This window comes from Camelus ferus, chromosome 2 (genome assembly GCF_009834535.1).
Source record: "Camelus ferus isolate YT-003-E chromosome 2, BCGSAC_Cfer_1.0, whole genome shotgun sequence".
Taxonomy (NCBI): Eukaryota; Metazoa; Chordata; class Mammalia; order Artiodactyla; family Camelidae; genus Camelus; species Camelus ferus.
This window is the reverse complement of record NC_045697.1, coordinates 53,392,064-53,418,843: the sequence shown is the minus strand read 5'-3', so window position 1 is coordinate 53,418,843 and position 26,780 is coordinate 53,392,064. Positions and strand designations below refer to the sequence as shown.

Here is a 26,780-nt window from a genome sequence, read left to right as displayed (position 1 = left end):
GCAGAGGCTCTGATGTTGGAAGGTCTGAGTCACCACTTACTTGTTAGCTGGCGCATGACATTGTATGGAAATTAATTTACTTATAAAAGGTTTGATTTCCTTATCAAAAAAGAGAAAATAGTGCCTGCTTTCTCTATATTACATTGTCCTTATAAGGAGTAAATGGAATAATAATTTTAAGAAAACTTTAGACATTGTAAAGAAACATATAAATTGATTACTAAATGAATAACTTCTATTCTGCTGATGGATGGCTTATTAACCTATCAAATTTGATAGGTAAATTTGATATCTAACGATGCCTGTTAAATACATCTATCCTCATAGTAACATTTTTAAACATGAACATTCAATGATTGGATCAGGAAAGCTAAGAATTATGAAAACTAAATTTTGTCAAGTCAGAAGAAGAGATATTTCTGATAGGCAAAAATCTCTTTACCCACCAAATCACACAGTCTTTCAGAATAACTCATTAGGTAGGATTTAGTTAATGAAGTTGAATTTTAGCCCAGTTTTCCCAGATGTCTTGAGTAGATAAAAGCTTAATTAATGGCAAGATGACGGAATATTTGGTTGGAGGTAAGAGAAGGGTAGTGATATTGGTACCACGTACACAGACAAACTGTTACCACTGGGACATTCTACCTACAAAAAGAATCTAGGCTTGGATAAGGAAATGCTTTACTTTAGACATTTTTGTAAAGGTGAACACTTTCATGGAAACACAATTCAGCATTTTTAGTGTCTTTGTTTTTCCTACATATGTTACATATTTTTACAATTTTTATGTGATCTTAAGTATCTTTCAATGGTATTTTATATAAATCTTTCATTATTGTGTAAGTTTAAAAGAGAAGACTATACATTTTCAAATTTCCCAGTTCCTGGCTACTCAAAGTGTGTCACATAGATCACCAACAGTGACACCACCTGAGAACTTGTTAAAAATTCAAGATCTCAGGACACACCTCAGACCTACAGAATCTGAATCTGAATTTTAACAAGGTGCCCTAGTGATTTATAAGCACATTAAAGTTTGAGAAGCACTGTCTTAATTAACTGTTCTGTGAATATCAAATCGTACAAGATTTCATTCATGAAAAGACTGAAGTTCTTTCTATTCCCCTCTCACAGCCTCTTCCAAGCTTTCTTTAGTTGTTCTATCAAATATTTTGTCTTTACCCTTCTATACCTTTTCTATGCACATACAAATATAAAAGTATAATTCATAAATTCTCGAAAGTTAGAAAATCCATGAAGTAGGAAGATAATTTGGATATAAAATATTAGTTGAGGCTTTAAAAAATCATGTTCTAATAATGGATAATCTTAAATGAGTACTTACTCTTGTTTCAGGCACTCTTCTAAGTGTGTGACCTCATTTTTTCGTCTCAATCCCACACAAAGTAGATGTTACTGAACAGATGGGAACATTGAGACACATTGGTTTTGCAAGATTACACTGCTGGTCACTGAGAGCCAGAAATTAAACTTACAATTGACCCCGAAGCCTTGTCTTGCAACCACATTATACTGCTTTACTTAGGCTATGTGTTTTATATAAGATCACCAGAGACCTACTGACAGAGCACCAATGAGTTAAAAAGGAACATCGTTCTAAATACAAACATAAACTTAAGCACAGGTTCTATATTTCCAGAGCCATCGTATATTCATAATATACAGCAGCTTCCTGAAAGGAATTCCATTGTAGCCCTGGGTGCCAAGGTTCCATTTGTACAATACCTAAGAGCAGTTATTAAGAATGCATTGTGAATTCCCCCTTAGATTCAAATTGGCACGTGGATTTCTACAGAAAAAAAATATCTTTCACTCTTCTCAGTAAATTTCCTTCTGGAAGGTTAACTGTCTGTTACATAATTAAGGACATTTACCTAGAAGACTCACTAGTCATAAACTCAAATGTTCCCGAGAGCGTTTTGACAAACTAGCTTTGAAACGTCATGTTCCGAATTATTGACTGTCTCATAAAAGAGATTTGAATCTGGACCAGAATATGTAGCAACAGTATACACAACCTTGTGTAGTAAAGTTTACCTCTTGGCTCATAGTATTTTTCTTTTCAAAAACCTTTAAAATGTCTATTGCTAATATTGTTCCCTCTTATTTTTGTGCTAATTAGCTTTTCTAATAAGTATGACTTCAAAGAAAGAATTTTTCCAATATTGAAACTTGAAAAACAAGAAAGCTCTCTACTTAGTTTTCTCTTAGCTGACCTATATCCACTTTCATTTGTTTGGGGATTCTGTTGCATTTTCAACACCAGTTGTCACTACAATAGCTATGTGCTGGTGTGCTTAAAATTGTCCTGGTTTATGTCTGTTGTTTTGTTACAACTGTTAAGAGTAGACACTTCATTATCATAAATGTTCAATGTTGTATGATCAATTATATGTTCACACTATGTATGAATTTATTACATTAGAAAATTGATATTTAGGTAGTAGTCTCATTTTTTTCTTAACTCATAGGGCAAAGGCTCATCTGACTACAAATTGTCTAAATATGTGTCTCAAATTTGAGCCTTATTTTAGTGGTGAAAGTGATAAAAGCAAATGGAAAATATCAATATAAAGCAAATATATGTAGGCTCGAATTTTACAGGATTTGGCATTGTATGAATCTACAATGAACAATTATATTTTACAATGATAAGAATGATTTATTAAAAAATACAAACCCATTAAGACAAAGTGGAAACTGATCCTTGTCCATACGAGACAGAAAAATCTGGATTTTGAGTTCAGGAGAATTCCCACAGTAGTTACACAAGTTCATTAAGACTTTGCTTGTCTTATGACACAGATTAGACTTTTAAAAAAGTCTGATTATTCCCACTTGATGGCAAGGCTTATTATTATCAAATCTATCTAAGAAGACTTGTGCAGTCTCCCTCCAGTTTCATCTGTTCATAGGTACTCCGGGGCCCTGTTTAAATCTCTATTTTGGGGCTATCAAAAGTATTAACATTAAACATACTAAAATTATTTGCTTTTTTGTATATTAATTATCCATTATATTGTGAGACTAGGAATTTTGTCTTGATCAATTTTTATATTCCCAGTGCCTTGTCTAGTTTCTACATCTCTGTGAATAAGTAAAAAAAATAATGAACAAACAAATGAGGTTTCAGTAGCTTTTCACAAATTACAGTCAATTTTCATATAGTATGATTTTGAGTTGGGAGTAAAATAAGTCAGTTATGCTGGATACACTCTTAGGTAAAGACAAAAGCAAGGTATTATAGTGCAGCTGAGGATGTTTGTCCTCAGCCCCTTGAATAAATAAGAGTAAACAGGAAAAAAAAAAAGACTAGTACCTGCTGAAACTGATGTGATGCAGTCAGCACGGAACTATTATCGAAAGAGAACTTCAATATGGAAAACTGCAATCTTTTTCTATCCCCAGTGTAGAGAGTCTGAACCACTTTGAAATTTCTTTTAACCCAAAGTAATGTTCCTGTCATATAACTGTGAATAGACTGTAAATATCATTAAAGCTTTTTTAAAATTTAAAATGTAATATGAATGACTCTTTCTTTGTAAATAAGCAGTCACAATCAACAATAATTTGTAAAAACTCTATGTATGGATATTTTCTCTAGCATATAATAGTTTTTAAGTGTATTATGCCACTTAATTCTAAGAGTACAATTAAGATTTGGAGAGAAGAATTTTCATTTTTTCTTTTTATTTACTTTAAAAGGTGGAATATCAGAATTGATTTTTTGCAACATTTTAAAATTATAATTCTTGAATAATTATTACTTTCAATTAAACAATCTAATAATGAAATTAATGAATGAATGCTGTCATAACAAACACACTCAAAATAAAGAAAACAAAAATTATTTGGTGTGGTTAATGATACCACCAAATTTTATAGGACAGCTGTATTTTCTTTTTGGAAAAAATAGATCATACTACATATAATGTTACTCCACAAAGTAAACAATTAAAATAAATAATAGGAAACAAACTGAGTTTAAAAGGTGAAATAGATAATGAATTCTTTTCATGGTCTAGTAAGCTGATAAAATTTGAAAACTTTTGAAGACCCTGTTTTGTCCAAAGAATTTTCTTTATAGATTTTGAAATTTTTAAAAATTCAAAAATAAAGGGAATCTTATTGATGTAACAGTCTTTCCAATTATTCATTTAACATAAAACTGTGTTCTCATAATTACCATTAATCTAAATTTTTTGTATTTTAATTTTGAATAATGTCATTCTATTCCTTGTATAATTTGCTGTCATAGCATGAATCACTCCTTTGTTGAAAACTCTCCTCAGAATTTCTTGGAGAAGAATTGGACAGAAAATTAATTTCCTATTTGAGAGGATTCTTAGAATTTAAATAAACCTATTGGTTGAATTGAAACCACAAAATTAGCATCTTACTAATGATTAGATTTAAATAGTTGTGAAATAAAGAGATCTGTCATCTCCTTGATCATCAACCAAGTTTGCTGCTTCTTCCCAGTCTTGGGTTCAAGGTATTATGTTTACATATGGCAAAATTATGATGATTTCACTTTGTCTAAACTTTCTTTCCACTCCTCATTTATATGCATTTGTAACTTTTCAAATATTGATAACTTGGTGTCTGTAGCTTAAAAATGCATTTGCAAATGTTGATACTATCTATCTTTAGCTTTAGGTGAAAAATCATATAGTTTTATAAACATCAAATAATTTTTTGATGACTTGGTAACTAAATTCTCATAGATGAAAAAGTAGATACATAATTTCAGTAAAGACTTGTGGTGAAGTAAGTTGAATTATCTTTGTTCAATTCTATGGAAAGTTGTTATGCAGAATAATTTATAATCTTTTTAAGTGTCATGGATAAGAGCATTTCTGGTAGAATATTTCAAGGCCACTTTTTTCCATGCATAAGTTTAATTAAATTAATTCTATAAAGGATATGTCAAAGATAGACAAATAGATATAACTAACTACTTTTGTAAAGATGGTTATAGTTGGATATTCAGAAGGATGCAAGTGGATAAAAGTAGTAAATTTATTTTGGGTTTATAAATATGTCTTCTTTACTAATGCATTCAGATTCTGCAGTTTGTAAACTGAAACAGTATATATAAAATATGGCGGTATTAGTTTGTTGAATAAAGTATGTATGATCTGTATTTTTTCTAATTTTTCTGGAAACCATTTTTCTAGCACATGTAAATGAAAGTATTTCTAGGTTCTTATAATTTGATGGAACTCTAGAAGTCAAACATGATATGACATCTGAATCTTATGATTCTGTCCAGTTCAGTCTTCCTCATATAGTCATGTCATGGATATACCAATGCAGCAAAATATAAAATAATGGCTAAATTCTTTAAGAAAATAATTCATGGAAGATAAGTTTCTATATAATGCACCAACAGTGTTTTTCTTAAAGACTCTGAATGAGCAGGATGCTCTAAAATAGATTTAAAAGAGAAAGACATTTTTTTTAAATGTCAGATTAAATTAAATGGGTTCAGTGGGTTTTAGTTTACTATACATTTTAACAAATCTAATGATCTAAGAGGAATTTTTTTTAATTTTAACTGAAATATTTAAAAATTGAGTAGTATTTAAATATGAATGCCTCTCTATTCTTCTGACAAAACCCTATTACCACTTCATGGATCAAATGCGTTGTTTTAGAGTGTTAGTGAATAAAAATATTAATAAGAGACTGGTATTTCTTATCTCACACAAGCACTAAGCAAGATAATTTGAATGATTAACATTTATATTGAATAGCAAAATTAAAAATTTAAATTAGTAAAAATATTAAACAAATGAAACTATTTTTATTATAACACACTCCTTTGTTGGGAAATCAAGGATTTTTTTTTTCATATGAAACCAAATTTTATTATCAGACCTTACTCTTTTTCTGTTGTTTTCTTACCTAGGTCTTGACCACCATGAAGCTTCTCATCCTTACCTGCCTTGTGGCTGTTGCGCTTGCCAGGCCTGTGAGTACCACAGAGAACTTAGAAGGTTCTGGGTTCCTGGTTGAAATCACCTGATATCACATCAAACACAAGATACTGAGAATAATAAAGTGTTGGATGATCTCTAATTAGCTATTGAAGTCTTGATATTAAAACTATGATAATCCTTCACATTTTGGTCATTATTATGTAGTTCATTCAGTCTTGACTCCAAATAAAATCTCTGCTTGAAATATAAATCTCTCATGATAAAAAATAATAATAATAATAAAAAAGTAAAGAATAGAAGAAATAAGGTATCAAACAATGTAACAAAGAGCATCAAAGAATGACATGAAGCTCTTTCCCTGCATCCGTTACAGAATTAGCGTATTTGTAAACATATGTGTCCAATGTATGTCTTTACCAAATATAACATAAAGCCGTATAGTCCAGTATTTTCTACTTTTGGAGCCTAAGTCAACCCTTAGTTGAGATGTCTTGAGTCAACCAAAATTTCCCCAGGTATAGAAAATCAGGCTCATTCTGCTGATTTGGAGATTGAATTGTTTGTGGTCCCTATAGACAGTGAAATTAGATAATGTAAATTAAAATAACCCTTCTCAAAAATAAAACAAAAAACTATTCAGTTACTTACATAAAGCAAAAAGTTATTCTGTTTTCCCTTGTGATGCACAGCTAGTGCAGTGAAAGGAGTAAACAGGAATCACCTGACAAGAAAACAATTCAGATAAAATAATGGTCTTGGATGCTTGGATATTGAAACTATCAAATACAGATGCAAGTTTCTGAAATGCTGAGATACTCTATTGGACTCTAATTTTCTATATCCATATTTAGAAAATGCAGGATCACCAAGAACTCAACTTCTTAACTTCTTAACAGAGTTTTGTTTATGCTACACCCTAAACACTAATAGAAAGAAATCTCTGACAGTAAGTTACAAAAATAAATCCAAGTCCTTCAGAAATGTATCATTGGAGTAGTCCTTATCTTGTTCTTTTACAAATGAAATGGGTATAGTTTCCCCAGTAAAAAAATAGTTTCCTACAGTCCTATTCCAAAATAACCCACATCATTTTTAATGTTACCACCTAACAAACATAAATTTTGTCTCCACAGTTAAAATGAAGATTGAGATAAATTTTTGTATGATTTAATTGGTGATAGAAATAAAATCCAGACAAGCAACATTTAATTAGGAAAAGTATACATTTTGCTCCAAAAATGTATAATGGTTTAAAGTCACCTTTAGAACTACCATGTAATATAAATTGTTCAGAAAACTAAATCATTTCTTTATCATTCTGGATTAACTCAAACTAGTTCAGAGTTTTTTGGGGGTTTTTTTGAAGTCTTTTTACATAGTTTTCTCAATTCTCCACCATACTCTAAAGAGAGGAAATAATTTACTTTTTAAATTTTTGTCAATAAAATATATTTTTTCCTCCCAGAAAAACTTGGTGTCAGACAGATTTAGCTATTAAAATACAAACTTTTCTTAAATAGCAACATTAAATTCATAGTATTATATGTATATTGTGATCTTATTATTATTGTACTTTGATTGCTTTTTGTTTTATTTTATTGTTATATAATTCTTGCTTTGTTTTTCACAGAAATATCCTCTCAGGTACCCAGAAGTCTTTCAAGTGAGTGTTCTAGTCTATGTTCTGAGAACTCACTCTAACTGTGGAACTTAAGTGGTGGTGTATCGGTAATACATAGACTCTAGTCCTGTGCCTCCCCTCTCTATAAAGTCAGTTTCACATTCACTAAGGTATAATATCTTCAGGTCAAATATTGAACTGAATATCGATCTGCTCTCACAAACCATCTTAGAAAGAAGGCACATAGACTTACATAAATATTTATGATTAATTAATACCTTATTATTCAAGTGCAATAGTTAAGGATATGTTAGCATGATTTATTTTAAATTATTATTGCTTCTTTCTAGCTCTTTTACTTGCATTCAAACATATAATTTGCAATTTGCTCTCATTTTACACACTGAATCTTCCACACCCTTCTACAACAGCCATTAATCCACTCTGTCCTCTAATGGAATTAATACCTTTTACTTATTTTTTTATTCTTTGCAGAATGAACCAGACAGCATAGAGGTAAAGTTCTTTCTTTCCCCCAGCTATTCTCTCTTTCAGTTAGCTATGATGACTGTTGCATGTCTTCCTCATTTCATTTATTTTCCTTCAATTGTATCCAGGTACACAAGGTACTTGGATTACTCTCTTAATTGTCTGTTTTAATTAAATTCCTATTCAATCCCTCCTTTGACATTTGATAAGTATGTTACTAAACTTGTGGGTCTGGTAAAGAAGGAACCAAATATGGTACCTCCTTTAGATTTTAAAATTAGATCCTAGAACTACAACTAATTCTCTTATTTCACCTAAGAAATATTCTGGTTTACTAAGTGAACAGAGAACTTTTGTTCAAATGGAAAACATACTCCTTTTGGGGTGCATTTTTCCTTTTTATAATTCACAATTTAATATCTACAGGAAGTCCTCAACAAAAGAAAGATTCTTGAGTTAGCAGTGGTAAGTGTTATCCACTTATTCTTCTAAAATGACAGCCAAATTCTTGAAAAATCAACATAATTTTTGTTTGCAAATGTTTTTTCACTTGACTTGATTAAACCTTTACTTCATTCACTCTTCCAAGCACTGAAAAAGAATATTGAAATCAGATAAACAAATATTAAAAAGCTGCTTTAAATTTTAATTTGTACCTTTGCAAAACACTCATGTTTTCATTTGCATAACCTATGTAGAATTTTACAATTTCCATGTTCATTATAATGGAATGTTCTTTATCTCTAGATAATACCCACTATGTGTTGTATTTTCAATAATTTTGTGACTGACTTGTCAAGTAGAACACAAACAGAAATTTTACTTCAAGGACACTGTATAAAATATTTGATAGGCAACCCAACTTTGTCTGAATGATTTTTAACATAACCTTCCTCTTTTTCTGTAGGTTTCACCCATTCAGTTTAGACAGGTAAGAAATTGTCCACAAGATATACTGTAGAGTTAACAAATGGAAGCAAATTTTGTTCTCTCCAGTAAGTATTGTGGTGTTGTGCCAATTCTTTACTGCCTTTTTATGGAAATAAACACTAGCTTTTTTGAACCAGATAGATGAGATCAAGAGAATTCAGAATAATGACTAAAACAAAATGAAAGATAAGAACAACAAAATTTAGTGGGACAAAATTTTAAAATATTTTTAAGTGCACATTTACATACTGACAACTTTAAAGAAAGCTTAGCAAGGAGACACTTAATGCAAGAAATGATATAGCAAGAAATATTAGTGCAGTCACAAAAAAACACATTCATCTTTTAATTTGCAGTAGCAATGTAAGGTATGTTTTCTCATAGATATCCATTCATTTGTGTCCCTCTTTACTAATGTTTCTCTCTTGTTTCCTGTCCTTAAGGAGAACATCGATGAACTGAAGGTAAGGACCATCAATGATATTTAAATTATTTTAAAAGTTAGTCCTTTCAAAAAATATATTTTACAAGTTACACTTTATTGGTTTCAGCAGAGAGAACTTCTGAGAGAAACACAAAATGATGAACTCAAGGCACCAACCTTTTCTTAAGATAATGTGGCAAAAAAATGTATTCTTGCAGTAGAGAAAGTGTTTTAATTTAGAAAAAGAATATTTGTCTTACTTCATTTATACTTCCCATAAACTTTCAAAATGGCTGATGAATTCTACTGAGAATTCTAAATATTGATTTTATTGATTTAACTTTAAAGCTGTGAAGAGACAGGGCCTTAGTATGAATGAATAAATGGATGAATGAATGAATAAATGCAATTATAGACAGTTGTCTGCACTTAGTATCAAAACTGAAAGAATGATTTATTCAGGGTATTATATAAAGCAACGTATCTGCTCTAAGAATGTTTTACATAATTAGTTATTATTCACTTTCTTGAAAAATGATTTTTTGGATCTGGATTCTCTACCAGATTTTTAATAGAGGCCGTTAAGAGATCACACAGATGCTCAAAATTTGTGAGATAAAATAAATATCTTTGTAACTATTCTTCATACCTGAATGATTATCTTTGATTATCTTTTCTTGACAGGATACTAGGAACGAACCAACCGAAGTAAGATTATTTTTAAACTATTAAATATAAGGAAAAGAAAGACGTAAAAACATTTCCTTTAAATACCCTGCCCAAAATGAATAAATAAGTCTCTTAAGTCAAAACTAAGACAGATATCTCTAATTCAAAGAAAAGAAAATACAGCATAGCATATGAAAGCCAGAATTAACTGAATAACTAAACCAACACTCAAATTCTATGGATCATGTCACTACTCTGTCTATTGCTTTGGTCATGAAAACTGAACGCAACACACCAGTTGGAAAAAAATCCATTTTGCTTAAATATTTATATGCCATTGAACTAATGCACTTTTATTTACCACATCACCTTTTTAATATAATGCTCCTGCTTAACATCCAAGACCAAGTTAAAGAAAGAAGTAAAGCTAATTAAAAGAAAATAAAGGTTATTTACATTGATTTATCACAACATATAAGAATCTACGGTAGTTTTTATTGAACTCTGAAATGCAGATTAGTGAGGTAAATTCTTTGGTTAGCCTGGTAGGCAGGCTATTTTGTTTTCCTTATCACTTGGCTATTGTCTCAAATTTATATTTTCTTTGGCATCTATATATTTGGTAATTGTTATTTTACATCTGAATATTTATCATAAAAAATAAAGTTAATTCTCTTTTCTTTTCTCAGGATCACATCATGGAAGACACTGAGGTAAGACCTTTGTTTTAATAAACTGTATACTTATGTATTATACATAGTATGTGCACTATGCTTTACTTTATCAAAGCTGTCTTCTCAAATTGAGCAAGATTGAACTTTTCGACCAGGACTATTATAGCCAGGAATGTACAATGCTGTGCCAGATAAAGTTAACATTAGAGGGGAGAATTTGTCATTTAAATGATAATCAGTGAAGAGTTTGTCAGAGATTAGGTTCTTGTCTCCTCGCAGAAAGAATTCAGAGATGAGACACTGAGGTCAAAAGTAAAGCGAGGATTTATGAAGGTATAGAAAGGACGCTCTCAAGGGGAGAGCGGGCAGCCTCAGGTGAGCAGCTGTGCTCAGTTTCTTTGGCAAGCTGGTTACTAGTAGAGTGTAAACATAAATGGGCGGAATGTTCATTGGAGAGGGAGGGGTTGGGGGTCCTTTCCCTGATTTTCATCCCAGCTCCACCTTCCCGAGGGGAGGAGAGATTTTTGTTCTTATTTAATCTTGTTTGAAAGTGTTGTGGCGTAGGTACTTCTGATCCGCGAGGCTGATTTTATTGTAATGAGAGCATAGTGAACAAAGGGTTACATTTAGATGCTGGAGATTCCTGCCTTTCCCACCTTTCTTTTCCTGCTTCCAGGACACCTGTCACCCCAAAATGTGTGAATTCTTATCAGTCCTGAGGTTCCTGCTTTTCTCTGTCTGCCCAACTAACCCTGTAGTTCACAAGATGTATGGTTTCCTGCCATTTAGCTGGTTCCCCCTTTCTCTGCTCATTTCTGTCTGCTCTAACAAAAAACATTGCTTATTTATTAAAATAAAGAGTAAAAAGCAAAATATGTATGAATGTTTAAAATGAACTATAAGACTCAAAGAAAACCCCAAAAACCCAAAAGCCAAAACCTGCCTCTGCCATCCAGGGTATGAGCTCATTCTCTTCTACACTGAGGGCAGTCAGTCCTGGGGCAGAAAGAACCTCCTGCAACAATTACTTAGGATCCATGGGCTAGCCCACCTAATCTAAAAAGATGGGGAAAAATCCATTAGCCTCAAAAATTTGGTTAATCACGTCTCCCAAGAGATGAATAGTCTGTTGCATATTAAAATCAATCTTTTAAATATGTCCTTGGGAACAAAAATTATATCCACATGCAAATATAAACATCCGTGACTTAGGGGAAAGAAAACTCAATATTTCAAAGCATAGCTGTTTTAAAAAGCTAATGTAATTTTAGTTCCACACTTAAACTGGTTGTTATATTTTAATGTTTCCAAGTTATTCCAAGCATAAAAAGGGCCCCAAGTGTATGTGAGAATGAATGCTCAGCCTGGGGTTCTGGGAAGCCCAGCCCAGTAGGGCTCTTCCTTCCAGGTTCATTTTTATCACAAAAATTCATACACATTTTACATTCTAGTCAATCATGTATCTGTGTTTGTTTTAATAAAAAATTGTTTTGAAGTTATCAGGGAAGTTACTATACTTCCCCCTCCAACATATTTTAAATGAAATTGACAGACCAAGAAAGTACATAGTATTGGCCCTTTATATACTACTTGTTTTAATTCTGAACAAGGAGTTAGCACCCCGGTATGAAAGTGTGGGGCTAGTTTCCTTCCACTTTTAAAATCACAGGATCAGTAACACTGATTTTCTTTTTTTTTTAAGCGAAAGGAATCTGGAAGCAGTTCAAGTGAGGTAAATCATTTTGATGTCAATTCATTATCCCAATCAGAAAATGTTTATGAAAGCTTATTGTACCATGAAGTTTACATATCCTACAAGGTCTGATTGCACAAGGCACTTTGTATACAGCACTGTCCTCATTTTGACACACATGGATATCAACCCAACAGATGTATGAAAACAAATATTTGTCAGAGACAAAATTACAGAATTGTTTCTGGACAAGCAATCCTTTCTGACTATCTGTGCTGCCCAAACATTTTTTTTTCCTAATTTTTTTGCCCTTCCCAGATTTTGATAGAACTAAATCTTGTCATTAAAAATTACAGTAATGGCTATGTTTCTAAACCAATGATATCAACATGTTTTATCCTGTGTAGAAATCAACCAATTCAAGGCTAATCAGACACTGGAATCCTTTGCTCCTTGTTAACCTAAAGGAGAAAAAGAGCAGGCATAGGAGGTCATGAGGTCCTTCCTTTAACTTTGGGAGAAGACTTTCATTCAAGTTACAAAATAAAACCAACTCAGTTATGTGGAGTTTCTGGGAATTCAGTAAAAGTGAATATTTCACATCCACCTTCAACATTCTGAATAACTTCCTTGGTTAAAGCAGTGAGAAGGGAAAAGGAAACCTTGAGTATAACATGCACCTCAAATTATTCATCTTGCCTCAGTTACCCAGGAATTTGTGGCTAAAGTCAGTTTATTACAGTTAGTTAGCAATATAGTCTCTGGTTAATTAGTATTCTTACCTGAAATGTAAATTAATAAATCAAAAAACTAACATGGCATGTTTTAATGTTTTTAAGGAAGTTGTTTCCAGTACCACTGAGGTGAGATATATTTACCAAATTTAAAATATATTAGCATTATCCAGGATATGTTAAAATTTAATTAAACAATTTTTTTTTTTTTTTTTTTTAGCAGAAGGACATTCTCAAGGAAGATATGCCCTCCCAACGCTATCTGGTAAAATTTTATTAAAAGTTTATCAAAGGCAAAGGTAACAAGGAATGAGAAGAACGTTGCACTGATAAATTACTGTTCCTTAACACTTGCTAAACATTAATTCATAGTAAGTAATCTAACAGACTCTAGATGTTTACTGATCCCCTCTGAAAACAAAACTGACAACTTTTTTTAAATCTCAGGTATTTAATTCATGCTTTCATTTAAATATTGTGTTTTATAGTCTACTTTTAGATCCGAATAGCACGGTATTTAAAGGGTACTCTGTAAGTCTGACTAGACTTGAGTTTGACTCTAAGCTCTACCTTTTAGCAGCACGTGGTGTTAGATAGTTTACTTACTTGCTGTAAGCCTATAACTTAAATTATAAAATGACAATATAATAATAAATATTAAATGATGTAAAGCAATTAATGCAATCCATAGCACAAAGTAAGCACTCAGTAAATGTGGCTAGTATCAGAAACATGATCACTTTTTGCCCACTTCATCTAATATTCTGATTTCAATTGGCCAAAGTTAAATCCTCGGTCAGAAAGCACAAGTCATCTTCAATTTTCTTAGCCATTCTGACACTGAAACACCATAAGTAAAATTGCCTGAATATCATTAATATCTGACTTCACTGTAATTTATTTTAAGTTAACAGTAAGTTGAGAAAGTGTTTTTTTTAATTTTTAAAAAATAATTAGATTAGTCCAAACTATTTGTGGTAGAAATAACATCAAAGTGAGATTAATAGCCCCTCATTCTCTACTCCTGAGAAAAGGCACGTTAGGATTCTAGCTTTATTACTTGAAAATGCTGGGATTGGACTGCATGGTATCTAAGCAACCGACAATATTTTTCTTTTCGAATAGGAAGAGCTTCACAGACTGAACAAATACAAACTACTCCAGCTGGTAATATTTTCATTATAATAATACAAAATTGTATTCTGCAGAATTAAAGTAGTTAAATTTTAAATGGGGTTTGCTTTTAAATATGTTTTTTCAAGAAATAATTTATTCTAGCCTTGATCATGAATAATAATTGGCGAATGCTCCATATGCTTCTCTATGCACTTACTGTCACAGCTATTTCTTTCTATTTATGCTGAGACTAATGTGCTGTATCACATCCATAATTACTATCCAGAGGGAAGTTTACTTTAACTAAATTCTACATCAAATCCTCTTAGAGCCTCCCAGATGATATATTATATTCAGGAATTTATCCTGTCCTGTCTTTATTTTCCCAAATTCACTACTGGATGGCGAGTCCATAAAAATGCTTGCTCATGAAAGCACAGATATGCCAAATAAACTTTCCATTTAAGGAAACTGTAGAGTCTGGAAAAAGAATCAGGAGTCCTAGACATTCAAATTGCTTTTGTCAAAATTCTCTAAGAAAGAATCAGAGAGTTGATTAATCTTATCCCGGAACTTGTGTCCTTATGTATGAAATGGAAATATAGTTATTCTCACATCCTGGTGTTATTTTGAATACTGAATGAGCAATCTTCTACTCAGTTATCCCTTCATCTGGTATGTAGCGAGTCCAATAAAATGTTCATTCCTCCTTCTCCTAACCCCACTCCCCAGTCTCTGTAAATTTTGCTGTGCCCATGAGACTTCTGACAACATTATGAAGGTCTTTCATCAAGAAGTGCATTTGAACTATGATGTCATAAACTCTCTACCCACTGATGGTATGGACAGATCAAAAATGTATCAATTAGCACAACCCTTCTTTGCTACTTAGTTTTGATCCTTTTGACTGTAATAGTCTTTCAATTGGAAGGCCAAAACATTTTTTTCTTTTACTTATAGCAATTAAACTTGACTTAATTAAGACTTTAGGGAAAAGAGCTTGCCTTAGTTTAGCAAAATTATATTTTCACATTTTGTTCTATGTGTAGGAAGAGAGAAGTCAATGATGAATTTAATTTGGACCTCAATTGTTACTTTTGTCTCAGTTTCCAAGTTGCTGGTGTTTAAAGTCCAAGGAAATTTAAATATATCTGTACTCCACCAGAATTCATCATTTCTGATCTAAGAAACTACTTGAATAATCTATTTCAGTACCTTAGCTGTGATGCGACCAAGCTGCAAACTCCACAAGTGTTAGAACTCTGTGGGTTTTGCTCAGAATGTCATCATATTTCGTAGTTGATCCCCAGGATTTAGCTTAGTCCTTGAGTGAATGAAAGCACCAAGTGAATGTCTGTTATTCAGACGTGAATAAAACCAGTATACTAAAACAAAATGTTCTCTCTTTCTTAGGAAGCTATCCGTGACCAGGTAAGTTTATTCATTAAATCTAGAATATTTAGTACTTTCTTCATGTCTATGTCTTATGTTTTTATAATGTATATTCCGTTTTCTTTTTTTAACAGAAACTTATTCCAAGAGTGAAACTGTCCTCCCACCCATATCTGGTAATATTTTATTTAAAATTTACCAAAGATAAAATTTAAATAAGTGATTAATAGTCGTGAACAGAAAATATGTAATCTTAGGGAAACAGCAGGTTATTATTTCCCCACAGGGTACTGACTTTATAAATATATAAAGTATAGCCTTTAGTTAAATAACTTTTCTAAAATTAGAAAATAAAAAGCATATTGCTATTTTTTCATAATTTTGGCATGGAATCCAGTTTATCCTAAATTCATGAATAATGGTATACTCTGGGTACATTGTAAAATGAATGTGTGGTACCAGAAGATGTTTAAGTAATTTAAATGTATTTCCTTCTATACAGGAACAACTTTACAGAATAAATGAGGACAACCACCCCCAACTGGTAATATTTTGCTTAATAAATGGCATGTTGATAATATATTGTAAAGCTTAAATACATTTGTTTTTAAATAGCCTCACACTTTTGAAGAGATTTCTCTTGTCACTCTTCTTTGGAATGGGAGCCATTCTGTTCTGTCTCCCCTAATGTGAACAGCACGTTTATAGTTATAAGCACTATGAAGTGTTAATCTCCATGGTTATGTTAATTTCTCTTTTTAACATTCTCCTTAATTTTATATCTTTATGTCCATCATTTAATTCTCAAGTTCAATTTAGGAAACTCAAACTTAGTTACGTTATGCCTCTTAGGCAAAGCATATTGGAGATTTACTAGTTGACATGCTTGTGAAGAAACCAACTGAAGAGATGCTAAATGTCTTGGTCAAAAACTCTCTGATCCTCTGTTTTCTGGTCTGTGAAGTAAGTTTATCAATAATACATAATAGGAACTGATTCTTACACCCAACATTCCATTGATTCCATAGTGCTTCTAGGACTTCCGATTTCATTTTTAAGGCAATAACCAGGTACTGTGAAATATATGCTACTATAACAATTCTGATTCCCATCAATAGGTACGGTAATTCCAATCATGGAGCCCTCCAATCTCTACTTGCTGCTTAATGAATCTTGTCAGGATTGTTGAGGATGTTTCATATGTTTTAGAAGAAATGGTCTTTAAATAATGCAATTGGCAAAATTAATGTCAGTTCCCATATCTCTAACATGAAAAGCATTTCGGATAGGTTGCTTCTTCCATCTTTGATTTTATTCAGCCTTAAAGAGTGACTAACCCGATTCTCTCTCTCTCTCTTTTTTTTCCCCCAGGGGGAGCCTGTGAAAGTAGTGACTCAGGTAACTGTGTGTGTGTGTGTGTGTGTGTGTGTGTGTGTGTGTTATGTTTTAATACTGCCCCAAATTATCTATTGGCAGTCATTGTTTTTTTGAAATGATTGTACTAGTTGCATCATGAACTAGTGTTGTGCTAGTATTTCTCAGGTGTTGACTAGTGTTGGATTCTCCAGTGCTAGTTCTAACATTGCTATGAAAGATCAGATCCAACTTGCCAAATTCCTTTGAAAGAATGATTCTATGGCCATCCCTGAGTGAACTGAGCTTCTGGTCAAATTTTAAGTCAGGACATTCTCAACCAGCTTATTTATGTGTTAAAATTAGACCTTTTATTAATATAGTATTGTAGTGAAAATAACTTGAGTTTTCAGTCCTGAGATCTAACACCTTCTAATCATATGACCTTGAGCAAATTGTGTTGTTCTCTTTGAAAACTGCTTTTTCATTTGTGAAATTAATATGGAACTATCAATTTATTTCCTCCTTAAACTCCTATATCCTGATTTTTGCAGTGTTCTTCTTGTGTCTTCACTTTTTAGCTGTAGTTAACTGTGCATTCAGCTCAGTTGCTTTGGTCTATTGATAATTCAACATATATATGGCATGCTAATTTTTTAAAAAGTATGTAAAGAAAACCATAGAATTTTCTTTATAATTATGTGATTAGGGAGAAAAAAAAAACCTTTCCTCAAGATTTAAAACATCGTAGTCATCAATCAGTTTTATGATAATGATTCCTCACTGCGCATTAGATTTTACTCTCAATTTCTTCTGAGATTCTCTAATTACTGCTTGACCAAAGGAAAAAGAAGAAAAAAAAACAACAATTACTCTCTTCATTTGAGCTCCAAAGAGTACATTAGCAAGACTTTTCCATGTAATTAAAAAAAAAAAGCAAGAATGATAATAATGATAATAATAATCTTAAAGAAAGTATTTGGTAGTAATAATTTAGTCTATCATGGTATTTGATGGGATTTAAATTGAAACTATTTTTTCCTCTCTGTTAAGGAACAGGCATACTTCCATCTTGAGGTAAATTGACTTTATTATATTTAATTTTTTTATCTAAATGACTTAATAAAGAGAAAATCCCAAATACCATATTTATTATAATCTTTACATGAAATTCTTTCATTTTTTTCTAATTCCATCAAAGAACACATAACTTCCACTTACCAGTATAGAGAATTACTTGAATTCATAGAAACAAGTAAAATATAATAGATTAATAGTGGCAGCTGTTCCAAAATTTCAGAAAGGAAAATAATGCTTTGTTAACAAAACTGTATGATTAGGAAGGAGCACTGGGCTAGGAATTGGTGAATTATTTTCTCTTTATTCCTGGCATTTCTGAAAGCCAGCTGTATTGACCCTTGGGTGGGAGGTCCTTCCTTCCCTTCCTTTGAGCTCAGTATCACCATGAAAAATTAAACTGTAGAATTAAATGGCAAAAATTATCCTTTCTAGTACTAATACCCATGAGTTTATACATTATGTAATAATTAAATTCACACAACTACTTTCCTCTGTACTCAGGGGATTGAACCCCTGTTAGTAATGCAGGATCTTGGAATTCAATACTGACTATTGACCTTAAAGAAATGATTTACTCTGATACCCTAAAAAAGCCCTTTCCAAAAGTTACTTCACCATGATCCACCAAAGGGAAGAGTTTGATTTCTCCTTTTTCCTCAGAGTCAATAACTCTTGTGATGCCACTGGCCATGTTGGAAATGAATGAAGTGATTCATTTTCAGCAATTCAAAACAGCAGTTTCTCATACATTGTTGCTTTTTCAATGGTCTTTCTCTCTAGCCTTTCCCACAATTCTTCCAGCTTGGTGCCTCTCCCTATGTTGCTTGGTATTATCCTCCACAAGTCATGCAATATATTGCTCACCCCTCATCCTACGACACCCCTGAAGGCATTGCCTCTGAGGACGGTGGAAAAACCGACGTTATGCCACAGTGGTGGTGGTAAGTTCATATAAATCACTGCATATTGATGTTCTATCAAAGGAAATAAAAGAAAATTGCTTACAGAGCATACCATAAAAACAGATTAGAATAAACACTGACAAACCAACACTTAGTGCTTCATGCTAGAGTTTTCTGAAATGGAAAATTGGTAATAATTTCTAGTACCTATGGCTAATTCATTACTAGGAAACACATGGAAGTGCTATATATTCTATAGGTGAAATTCATTCTGATGATGGCAGGGGAGAGAAAAACACTTCTCTCCTAAGTGAAAATACAACAATTCAACTTTATCTGCCTTTCACTTTTACTAATCTTTAAATGTCTTTCTTTTGGTTCTACCCATGATACACATTAGACTAGAGCATGAGGAAGAAAGCACAGATTTTGGCATCCAATAGTCTTAAATTCAAATCTTGACCTTTTAAGTTTACTTGAAATAATATAATAATGTTTATTTTTTATAACTTTGAAGGTGATTAAATATAATAATCTTTGTTAAGCACAGTGCTGGGAAAATAAATTTAGTAAAATTTTATTGCTCATTACCTACGTCACGTGATTTTAACAATTTTTTTTTCCTTCAGAAGAGTTAAGTGAATTCTCAGGAACTCCACAATTATGGCCTTTGGTAAGTTGGAAATCACTTGTCTAACCATTGATTCTCTTTTCATGTGAGGACTCAGTACAAAGATACATGACTGCAGACTACAAAGTTTTTTTCCCCTATGGTCTAGCTATTTGTGGACACATTAGCACTTAGATAATAATTAAATTGGCTTGGATATTTGCAAAATTTTGTAGCATAATAGTATTATATTTAAATAACTATTAAAATTAGCTAATGCTAATTAATGCAATTTATTATACTGAAACTCCTATACAAATATGGAAGTGTGGATGTTACTAATTTTCCATCAAAATGTGACTTTGAGACTCTGGTGAACCCAGCAGTGAGATTCTGTTCGTTGTGGTCACTGCAATGGAAAGCCTCTGCAAGTTACGTAATAAAACAGAGTGTTTTTTTTTTTTTGTCAGCAAGAAAACAGACTTAAATGTCTACAGATTTGTTTTAGTTACCTTCATCCACTATATTGGATTTTCTAATTGTGTGTATATGTATGTGTGCATGTGTGTGTGTTTTCCCTTTCCAATGGTGAAAACTTCTTTTCCAACAGATCAAATTAAGGAAAATGACAAACTGATATATGTGGAAACTTTTTCTTTAAGTAGCCTTGCAGTATTTTACATTACTGCAAAACAAAATACTATCTAGTAATAAATTATAAGACTTAAAATTCAGGAGCAATGAATATGCCTGTCAGTAACAGGAAAGCACAGATACCTTTGTGAGCTGCATCGTAAGATGAAGAGAAAATGACTATTCAAATGTATCATGTCATAACAGTGTCTCTTCCCTTCAAAATGGAATAAACTAACCACATATTTCTTTTTCTATTTGCAGATGTGACTGAAATTCCATGCTCTAAATTTCTCCTCCACGCCTATCATGTAAAACCTTTCCATCCAAAGGCTTTGACTGTTGTCTTAGAATAGGACAATCCCAAATTGAAGGCAATCTTTCCTCTTGAGTTCTCTACTGTATATTAAATAGTATATCATTCTTTTCCTTAAGAAAAGTTGTCTTAACAGTTTATCCCAGTTGTATCATGCCAGTATGAAGGCCACCAAATAGAGGGTATTAAAGTCTTTATCAAATTTCTATATGGAAATCTTGCTTAAAAAGCCTTTGAATTGCTTCTCCTGTAACTGCCATCATTTCAAAAAATTGTGGGCAGTAACTGAGTTTTTTTTCTTTCTTCTTTTCAATAAATTACATTTTAAGGCACAATCCCTATTTTCTGTCATTATTCCATTCAGTGGAGTTTTCACAGCCCTGTTGAGTCTTTATATATATGTAACATTTTGTTTTCACTACATTTTTATAACACTTTCAATCATACTTTAATGAAAAAATGTTTAAATGTTCACTTCAGGCTGCTGCTGGTAGATTGTAAACTGGGTCCAAGATCTTTCATTTGAAGTCAACTGTTTATAGAATATTTTCCAAGAGAACAAAGGTGTGGGAACAGAGAGGAACAGCAGCGTGGCAATTATAAATGCACTGGGAATTTGAACAACCTGGTTACACTGTTTACTTATACCCTTAGGATCTGTTTGGGTCCAATCCATAGAATTATACTTGAGTTTATAACTAGGTAGATTAGATAATATTCATTGAAAGAGTTAACTCAGGACACATGGGAACATAGTATTCATGATGGTCTGTTCAGTGTCCTCCAGAACTCCAATGAGGAGTTATTTCTCTTAATGACAATAGTTGCTTACTCTGTTATCCTCAACACCCCAGGTGAAATTTACTTCTCAGGGTTGATTTCAGGCCTCCCAACCCACCCAACCTGTCATGACTCTAAGAACCTTGTATCCACCAGGTCACAAAATACAGGTGACAAGGTCCATTGTGCCACAGCTTCAAGCATCTAGATAGCCATCAGCTGTTCTTTTCTTACTGATTATATTAACACTCAAATGTATTTTTTTGCTTTGAAAAATTTTAAAAAGTGATTTAGCATTGGGTCTCCTGCCTTCTCTCAGTATTAAGAAGTGCAAGGTAAAACAACCTGTTATTCAATCTACAGAATGTTTGTTTACATACTCAACTTCTGGGCCTATAGGAAATTAATGCAAGGTGCAGATCCCTACGTCCTCATAAAACGTGTCTCCCAGCTTCTGTCATCATGTCAGGTCCCAAAGAACCAACACAACACTACTTTGTGTGTTATGAATCCTACAGGAGTAAAGTTATCACCATCAATTTAATGATTACATGATGAACGTAGCACAATGAGTCATTCAGACTAAACTGTGGTGCACGACCAGAGTAGACTTGTCCTTAGAACTGTCACATTAGACAGAAGCCTCTGTTTTTAAGATGAAAGCAAACTCTTTCTGGTATTTTCTCCCTTTTTCTTTAGTTTTTAAGTTAGAATGGAGAAAGATGTACATATTAGCTATAAAATAAGTATCAGGAATTTATCTCATATGTACCACATTTAAAATATCACCTGTAATAGATGTCACCACCTCAGTAGATTTGCAATAATCTATTGTTAGTCTCCAAGAAGATATTGCAAAGACCAAATGGGTAAATAAAATAATGATATAACTTACTAGCTTTTAGTCTTTAATAGTTGCTGTAGTTTCCCCAGAGAGGCAAAATTATTATTTTATTATAAAAGGAGACACAAAATGAGTTTCTTGTCAGTGTTTTTTGACCTCCTTCCTCCATACATCAGGGAGGTAATACAGAGATTAGACCAGTTTCTAAGTGTATCCATTTAAACCATACTCTCTGAACTGAAGACTTCCAATAAATGGTTTAGACTATCACTAGGCTGGAAAGGGGGTGAACTCTTGAGGCAACACCAACTATTACTTGACTCAAAGAAATCTCTACATGAACAGCAGATTTTCTGGATATTCCCCATTCCAAGTAATGAGTGGTAAGAGAGAGCATGGATCCCAGAATCTGTAAGATCAGATAGCTCCCTTTATCCAGGTAAGTGCTCAAAACTCATAGTCTGAAGGCAAGTACCAGGGTTGAGGGTTGGAAATATGATGCTATAGCATGATCTTTCCTATAGGATTTTGACGTTCGCTTCAAGAGATGTAGACCAATAGACTGATTCTTATTCGTAAATTGCAGGTGGGGTGACTCATCATTCTTTCTGTTGGTAGCTTGACCCAGAATTCTCCTCGGTAGACATATTCTCATCACCAAAACATTTTTTATTCATATATCAAAAATTATCTGGCTATTAAATTTTTCTATGGATATAATAATTAGCCTCACGCAGAGATCACCTTTGGTTTGACCGTTTCTAATGCAATAATTACCCCCTTTCATTGTTTATCTCTGAAAGTTTTAACTATCACCTTGCTCCAGGAGTTTACCAATTAAGCCTTGGTTTGGTGACACTAGTCTCCTTCCATTTCCCCTGAGGTCAGAAAGGCAATTTCAATTACTTTGCACCTCACTAGAATTCTCAGTCAACTGTAGTTAGGCAGAAAAGACTTTTATAATAGTTTACTCTTCATGGAAAAGTTTAAAGGAGAGTCATTTATGCTTTGTTATAGGTATAGGGAAGTGATGGGCCATTAGAACTAAACATATTTATAGATGTTTAACTGTTTCTGTTTTGATTATGGTTACCAAACTGCCTTCTAGAGCTTGACAAATAACAGAAGTGAGTGAAAATAGATAGTTGTGAAAAACAATGATGCTGACAGTGAGTTGAAGAATGTGTGCATTCCTCTTCTGCTGTGCCTTCTAATCCATAGCTGCCAAGCAGGAACACACAGGTCAGGTGTGACCAAATATTAGGATTCACAGGAGAAACTAGATATGTGGATGGACTTGTGTGTAAGAACTCCCAATTTTTTAACATGGTCTAGCTTCATGGGGTTTTTTTAAATACAAAATACACAGTCCCCTTCTCTTTGTCAGCCAGATCCAGCCTCTAAGATACTAGTCTATGTACTATGCTATGTGCTATGCATTAAGTCAAGAACTTTCTAGGTTTTTTATTCCTACTTCCAATCCATATCAAGGTTGACTCCTGGTTATAGTGAAACAAAAGTGAGAACTGGGACATTTAGGCAATGATTAGCTACAGTAAACAAAGAAATCATGATTTTTATCATGAAAAAGAGACACAGTCAGACATTCAGGAGCAGCAGGGGTTCTCTAAATTTTCTGCATTTTCTGATATATTTCACTTTCAATAATGAAAATTCTACTATCCTAAATTTTGAAGACCTTGTAAAGGCATGTCATTTTAATTGCTACAGATTAAATATTTGTGCCCATCCCCCAATTCAGATGCTGGAGCCCTAATCCCCAGTGTGATGACATGTGGAGGTGGGGTCTTTGGAGGCAGTTAGTTCATCAGAGAGGCCCCTGTATGAGTGGAAGGAATGCCTCGATAAGAAAATATAGACGAGATGATCTTTCTCTCTGCCATGTGAGGGTACAGTAAAAGGCAGCTGTCTGCAAGCCAGGAAGAGAGACTTCACCAGACACAGGATTTGCTGGGAACTTGATCTTGGACCCCCAGCCTTCAGAACTTGAGAAAGAAATATTTGTAGTTTAAGCCATTTGTTCTGTAGAATTTTGTTATGGAAGCCTGAACTAAAGCATTTATTTTATAATTCAAAAACTCAATCTTGGATTTTTTTTTCCCCAAAATATAAGCTTTATGGCCATAAGCAGTGAAAGATCCACCAGCATAGAACCATGACACCCAGAAATTTGATTCTATTCTGTCAGGAATCCCATGGTTCCAAACCTAAGAAAGTTTGTTATTTCCTATAATTAAAAGTTTTCCTACGTACATTTATTTCTCCACATGCTTCATTTCACATCTTGTTTTTGATACATGAATGTATGAGGGCAAAATATTGAATTGCTTATTTCAATACTTAAGGTGATTATTGTTTAATTACCTCTAGCTTCACAGAAGAACTGAGCCTCTGAATAATATACAGAAAAAGAAAGAAGAGACAAATTAGCTGCAAGTTCTCCTTCATCTCTGCTTCACATTTTAAAAATTTCACCCCAGTGGGGCTAAAACTATGAGTTTCACAGTAGCATTAACCAACTATTCCACAGCTTCTAAGGAAGCCAGGTCAGTATGCCTTAGTAGGTAATTACGTTCAAGTCCAGAAGCAAAGAGGTAATTCTGCATTGGTAAGGCCCCAACCATAAGGAAAAGTAAGAAGGTAGGCAATATACTGAGTGCACACATAGGAATGAATGATCACAGAGTACTCATCTTCCAGGCTAGGGGGAAGAATATCACTAGGACATGAGAGCATTTTCTCACATTCCTTCAGCTAACCAGTAGTCTAGCTTATCTAACCAGAAATTAATAGTGCAGAGATTCTAATAAATTCTATGTGTAGGGTTGTGTATTCCATTATATTTTGTGTCTAACTACTGTCATTCAATGTTTTTCATATAAAATTCATCCATGTTATTTGGTATGACAGCAACTCATTCATGTTAATTACAATATAATATTTTATTCCATTGTAAACCATAACTTATTTTTACAAGATACTGTTAATCCATATTTATGTTGATTTCAGTTTGAGATATTAGTAATAATGTTGCTGAGAACATTACGTACATGTTTATAGAGCATATATATATTTCTTTTTGTTATATACCTAAGAGTGGAACTGCTAGTCATAAGATAAGCAGATGTTTGCCTTTGACAAAGACTAACACAGGTTTCCATATTGCTTGTACCAGTTTGCATTTATATTAGCATTGCTTAGCATTCCTTTTATTTGCTTGTTTTTGCAAAAACTTAGTATTACTGGTTCTTTTCCTTTTAGTCATTCTTGTGGTTTTGTCATGATACTCAGTATCTTTAATTTTCATTTTTCTGAGCACTAATGATGTCAATCACCTTTTCATATGTCTATTGATCACTAAGATAACCTCTTTTGGTGAAGTGCCTATTTAAGTCTATTTCCTACATACTATTATATCAGCTGGTTTTGTTATTGAACTATGACCAATTAAAGTTTGAGCAAGTTGAGGGCTAGATTCAGTCAAAAAGTTATGTTTGGCCATGTCAGGTTTCAGATATTAGTCAGATAGTCAGATGTGGAAGCCAAGAATGCAGCTGAGTGCATGAGTTTGGAGTTCAGGAAAGGAATAAGTTTGGAGATAGACATATGGAAGATCTGAGCCTATGAATGAACTTAAAGCCAAGCAACTGAACAACAGTAATGAGAGTAAGGCTAACCCTTAAGGTATTCCAACCTTTAAGAGTTTGGAGAAGGAGAAAATGCCAGAAGGGAGACTGTAAAGAAGCGTTTAATGGGTTAAGAAAGAAACCAGGAGTTTACCAGGTTTAAGATTTCAAATGGGAAGAAGTATGATATTTCAAAACAGAAGGAATGATTAACTCTACCAAATAACATTGATAGGTTTGGTAAAACAAACACAGATTAATAAGATGAAAGTCGTTTGATAACCTTGAAAAATAAGTGGTATCTAAAGGGATAAAATCTCAATGGGAACAGGTTGATGAGAGAATAATGTGAAATAAAGGAAACAGCAGTTTGGATACTTCTTTTATGATAATTGCCATAGAGTAACCTGAAGAATTGTTAAGGATGAAATATTTTCTTTAAAGATGTGAGATATTATAGCCTAAATATGGGCTTGCACTTGATCCTGAGGTGAGGAAAACACTGAGGGTGCAGGAAAGATGAAATTACAGCTAGAAACAAGTCGTTGTGTAAACAACTCAGGAGGAAGAAATTGAATACTCAAATGTAAGAGTTGGTAGACAAACAATTCATCACAATGAAGCAACCACTCCACATGAGGTGGGAAGCCCCATGAAATGACCGGCAGGACCCACAGGCAGGGCCAGTACTTTCCTGCCAGTGCCATCCAGTTCCCTGGCCCAGCAGCATTATCTTGTTTTTGTGCTTCTGTAAAACGGCCTGCTTCTAGGAGAATGGAACTTACCCCTAAGATTCTATTGGTTCCCAAAGCTCACTCCTGATTGGTTCATTTGTTACACCTACTCTGCATATGATGTTGCAAAATCTTGACTAGTAACCTATAAAAGCATGTGTAAAACTACA

General features: G+C 33.0%; 1 protein-coding gene across 2 annotated transcripts; it reads left to right on the top strand.

The window, feature by feature from the left end:
• The first annotated feature begins 4,472 nt into the window (after positions 1-4,472).
• CSN1S1 (casein alpha s1) lies at positions 4,473-20,939 on the top strand. Of its 2 annotated transcripts, XM_014562563.1 has the most exons (21): positions 4,473-4,519; positions 5,939-6,001; positions 7,600-7,632; positions 8,086-8,106; positions 8,506-8,544; positions 8,987-9,010; positions 9,453-9,473; positions 10,118-10,141; positions 10,792-10,815; positions 12,479-12,508; positions 13,309-13,332; positions 13,424-13,468; positions 14,329-14,370; positions 15,733-15,750; positions 15,846-15,887; positions 16,214-16,255; positions 17,083-17,109; positions 18,118-18,141; positions 18,925-19,085; positions 19,676-19,719; positions 20,554-20,939. In XM_014562563.1, coding segments are annotated over exons 2-20 (693 nt in total). In that variant the 5' UTR covers positions 4,473-4,519; positions 5,939-5,950; the 3' UTR covers positions 19,677-19,719; positions 20,554-20,939. The 2 variants fall into 2 exon arrangements, with proteins under 2 accessions (XP_014418049.1, XP_006188730.1); XM_006188668.1 differs by lacking the exons at positions 18,118-18,141; positions 19,676-19,719 and having other exon boundaries at positions 4,493-4,519; positions 20,554-20,934.
• The last annotated feature ends 5,841 nt before the right edge of the window (positions 20,940-26,780 follow it).

Excerpts from the sequence above, each read along its gene's own strand:
- CSN1S1 (XM_014562563.1), top strand. The coding sequence starts at position 5,951 with ATGAAGCTTCTCATCCTTACCTGCCTTGTGGCTGTTGCGCTTGCCAGG. Across the intron at positions 7,633-8,085 it reads GGTACCCAGAAGTCTTTCAA|AATGAACCAGACAGCATAGA; the intron begins GTGAGTGTTCTA and ends TATTCTTTGCAG. Across the intron at positions 17,110-18,117 it reads CTGTGAAAGTAGTGACTCAG|GAACAGGCATACTTCCATCT; the intron begins GTAACTGTGTGT and ends CTCTCTGTTAAG.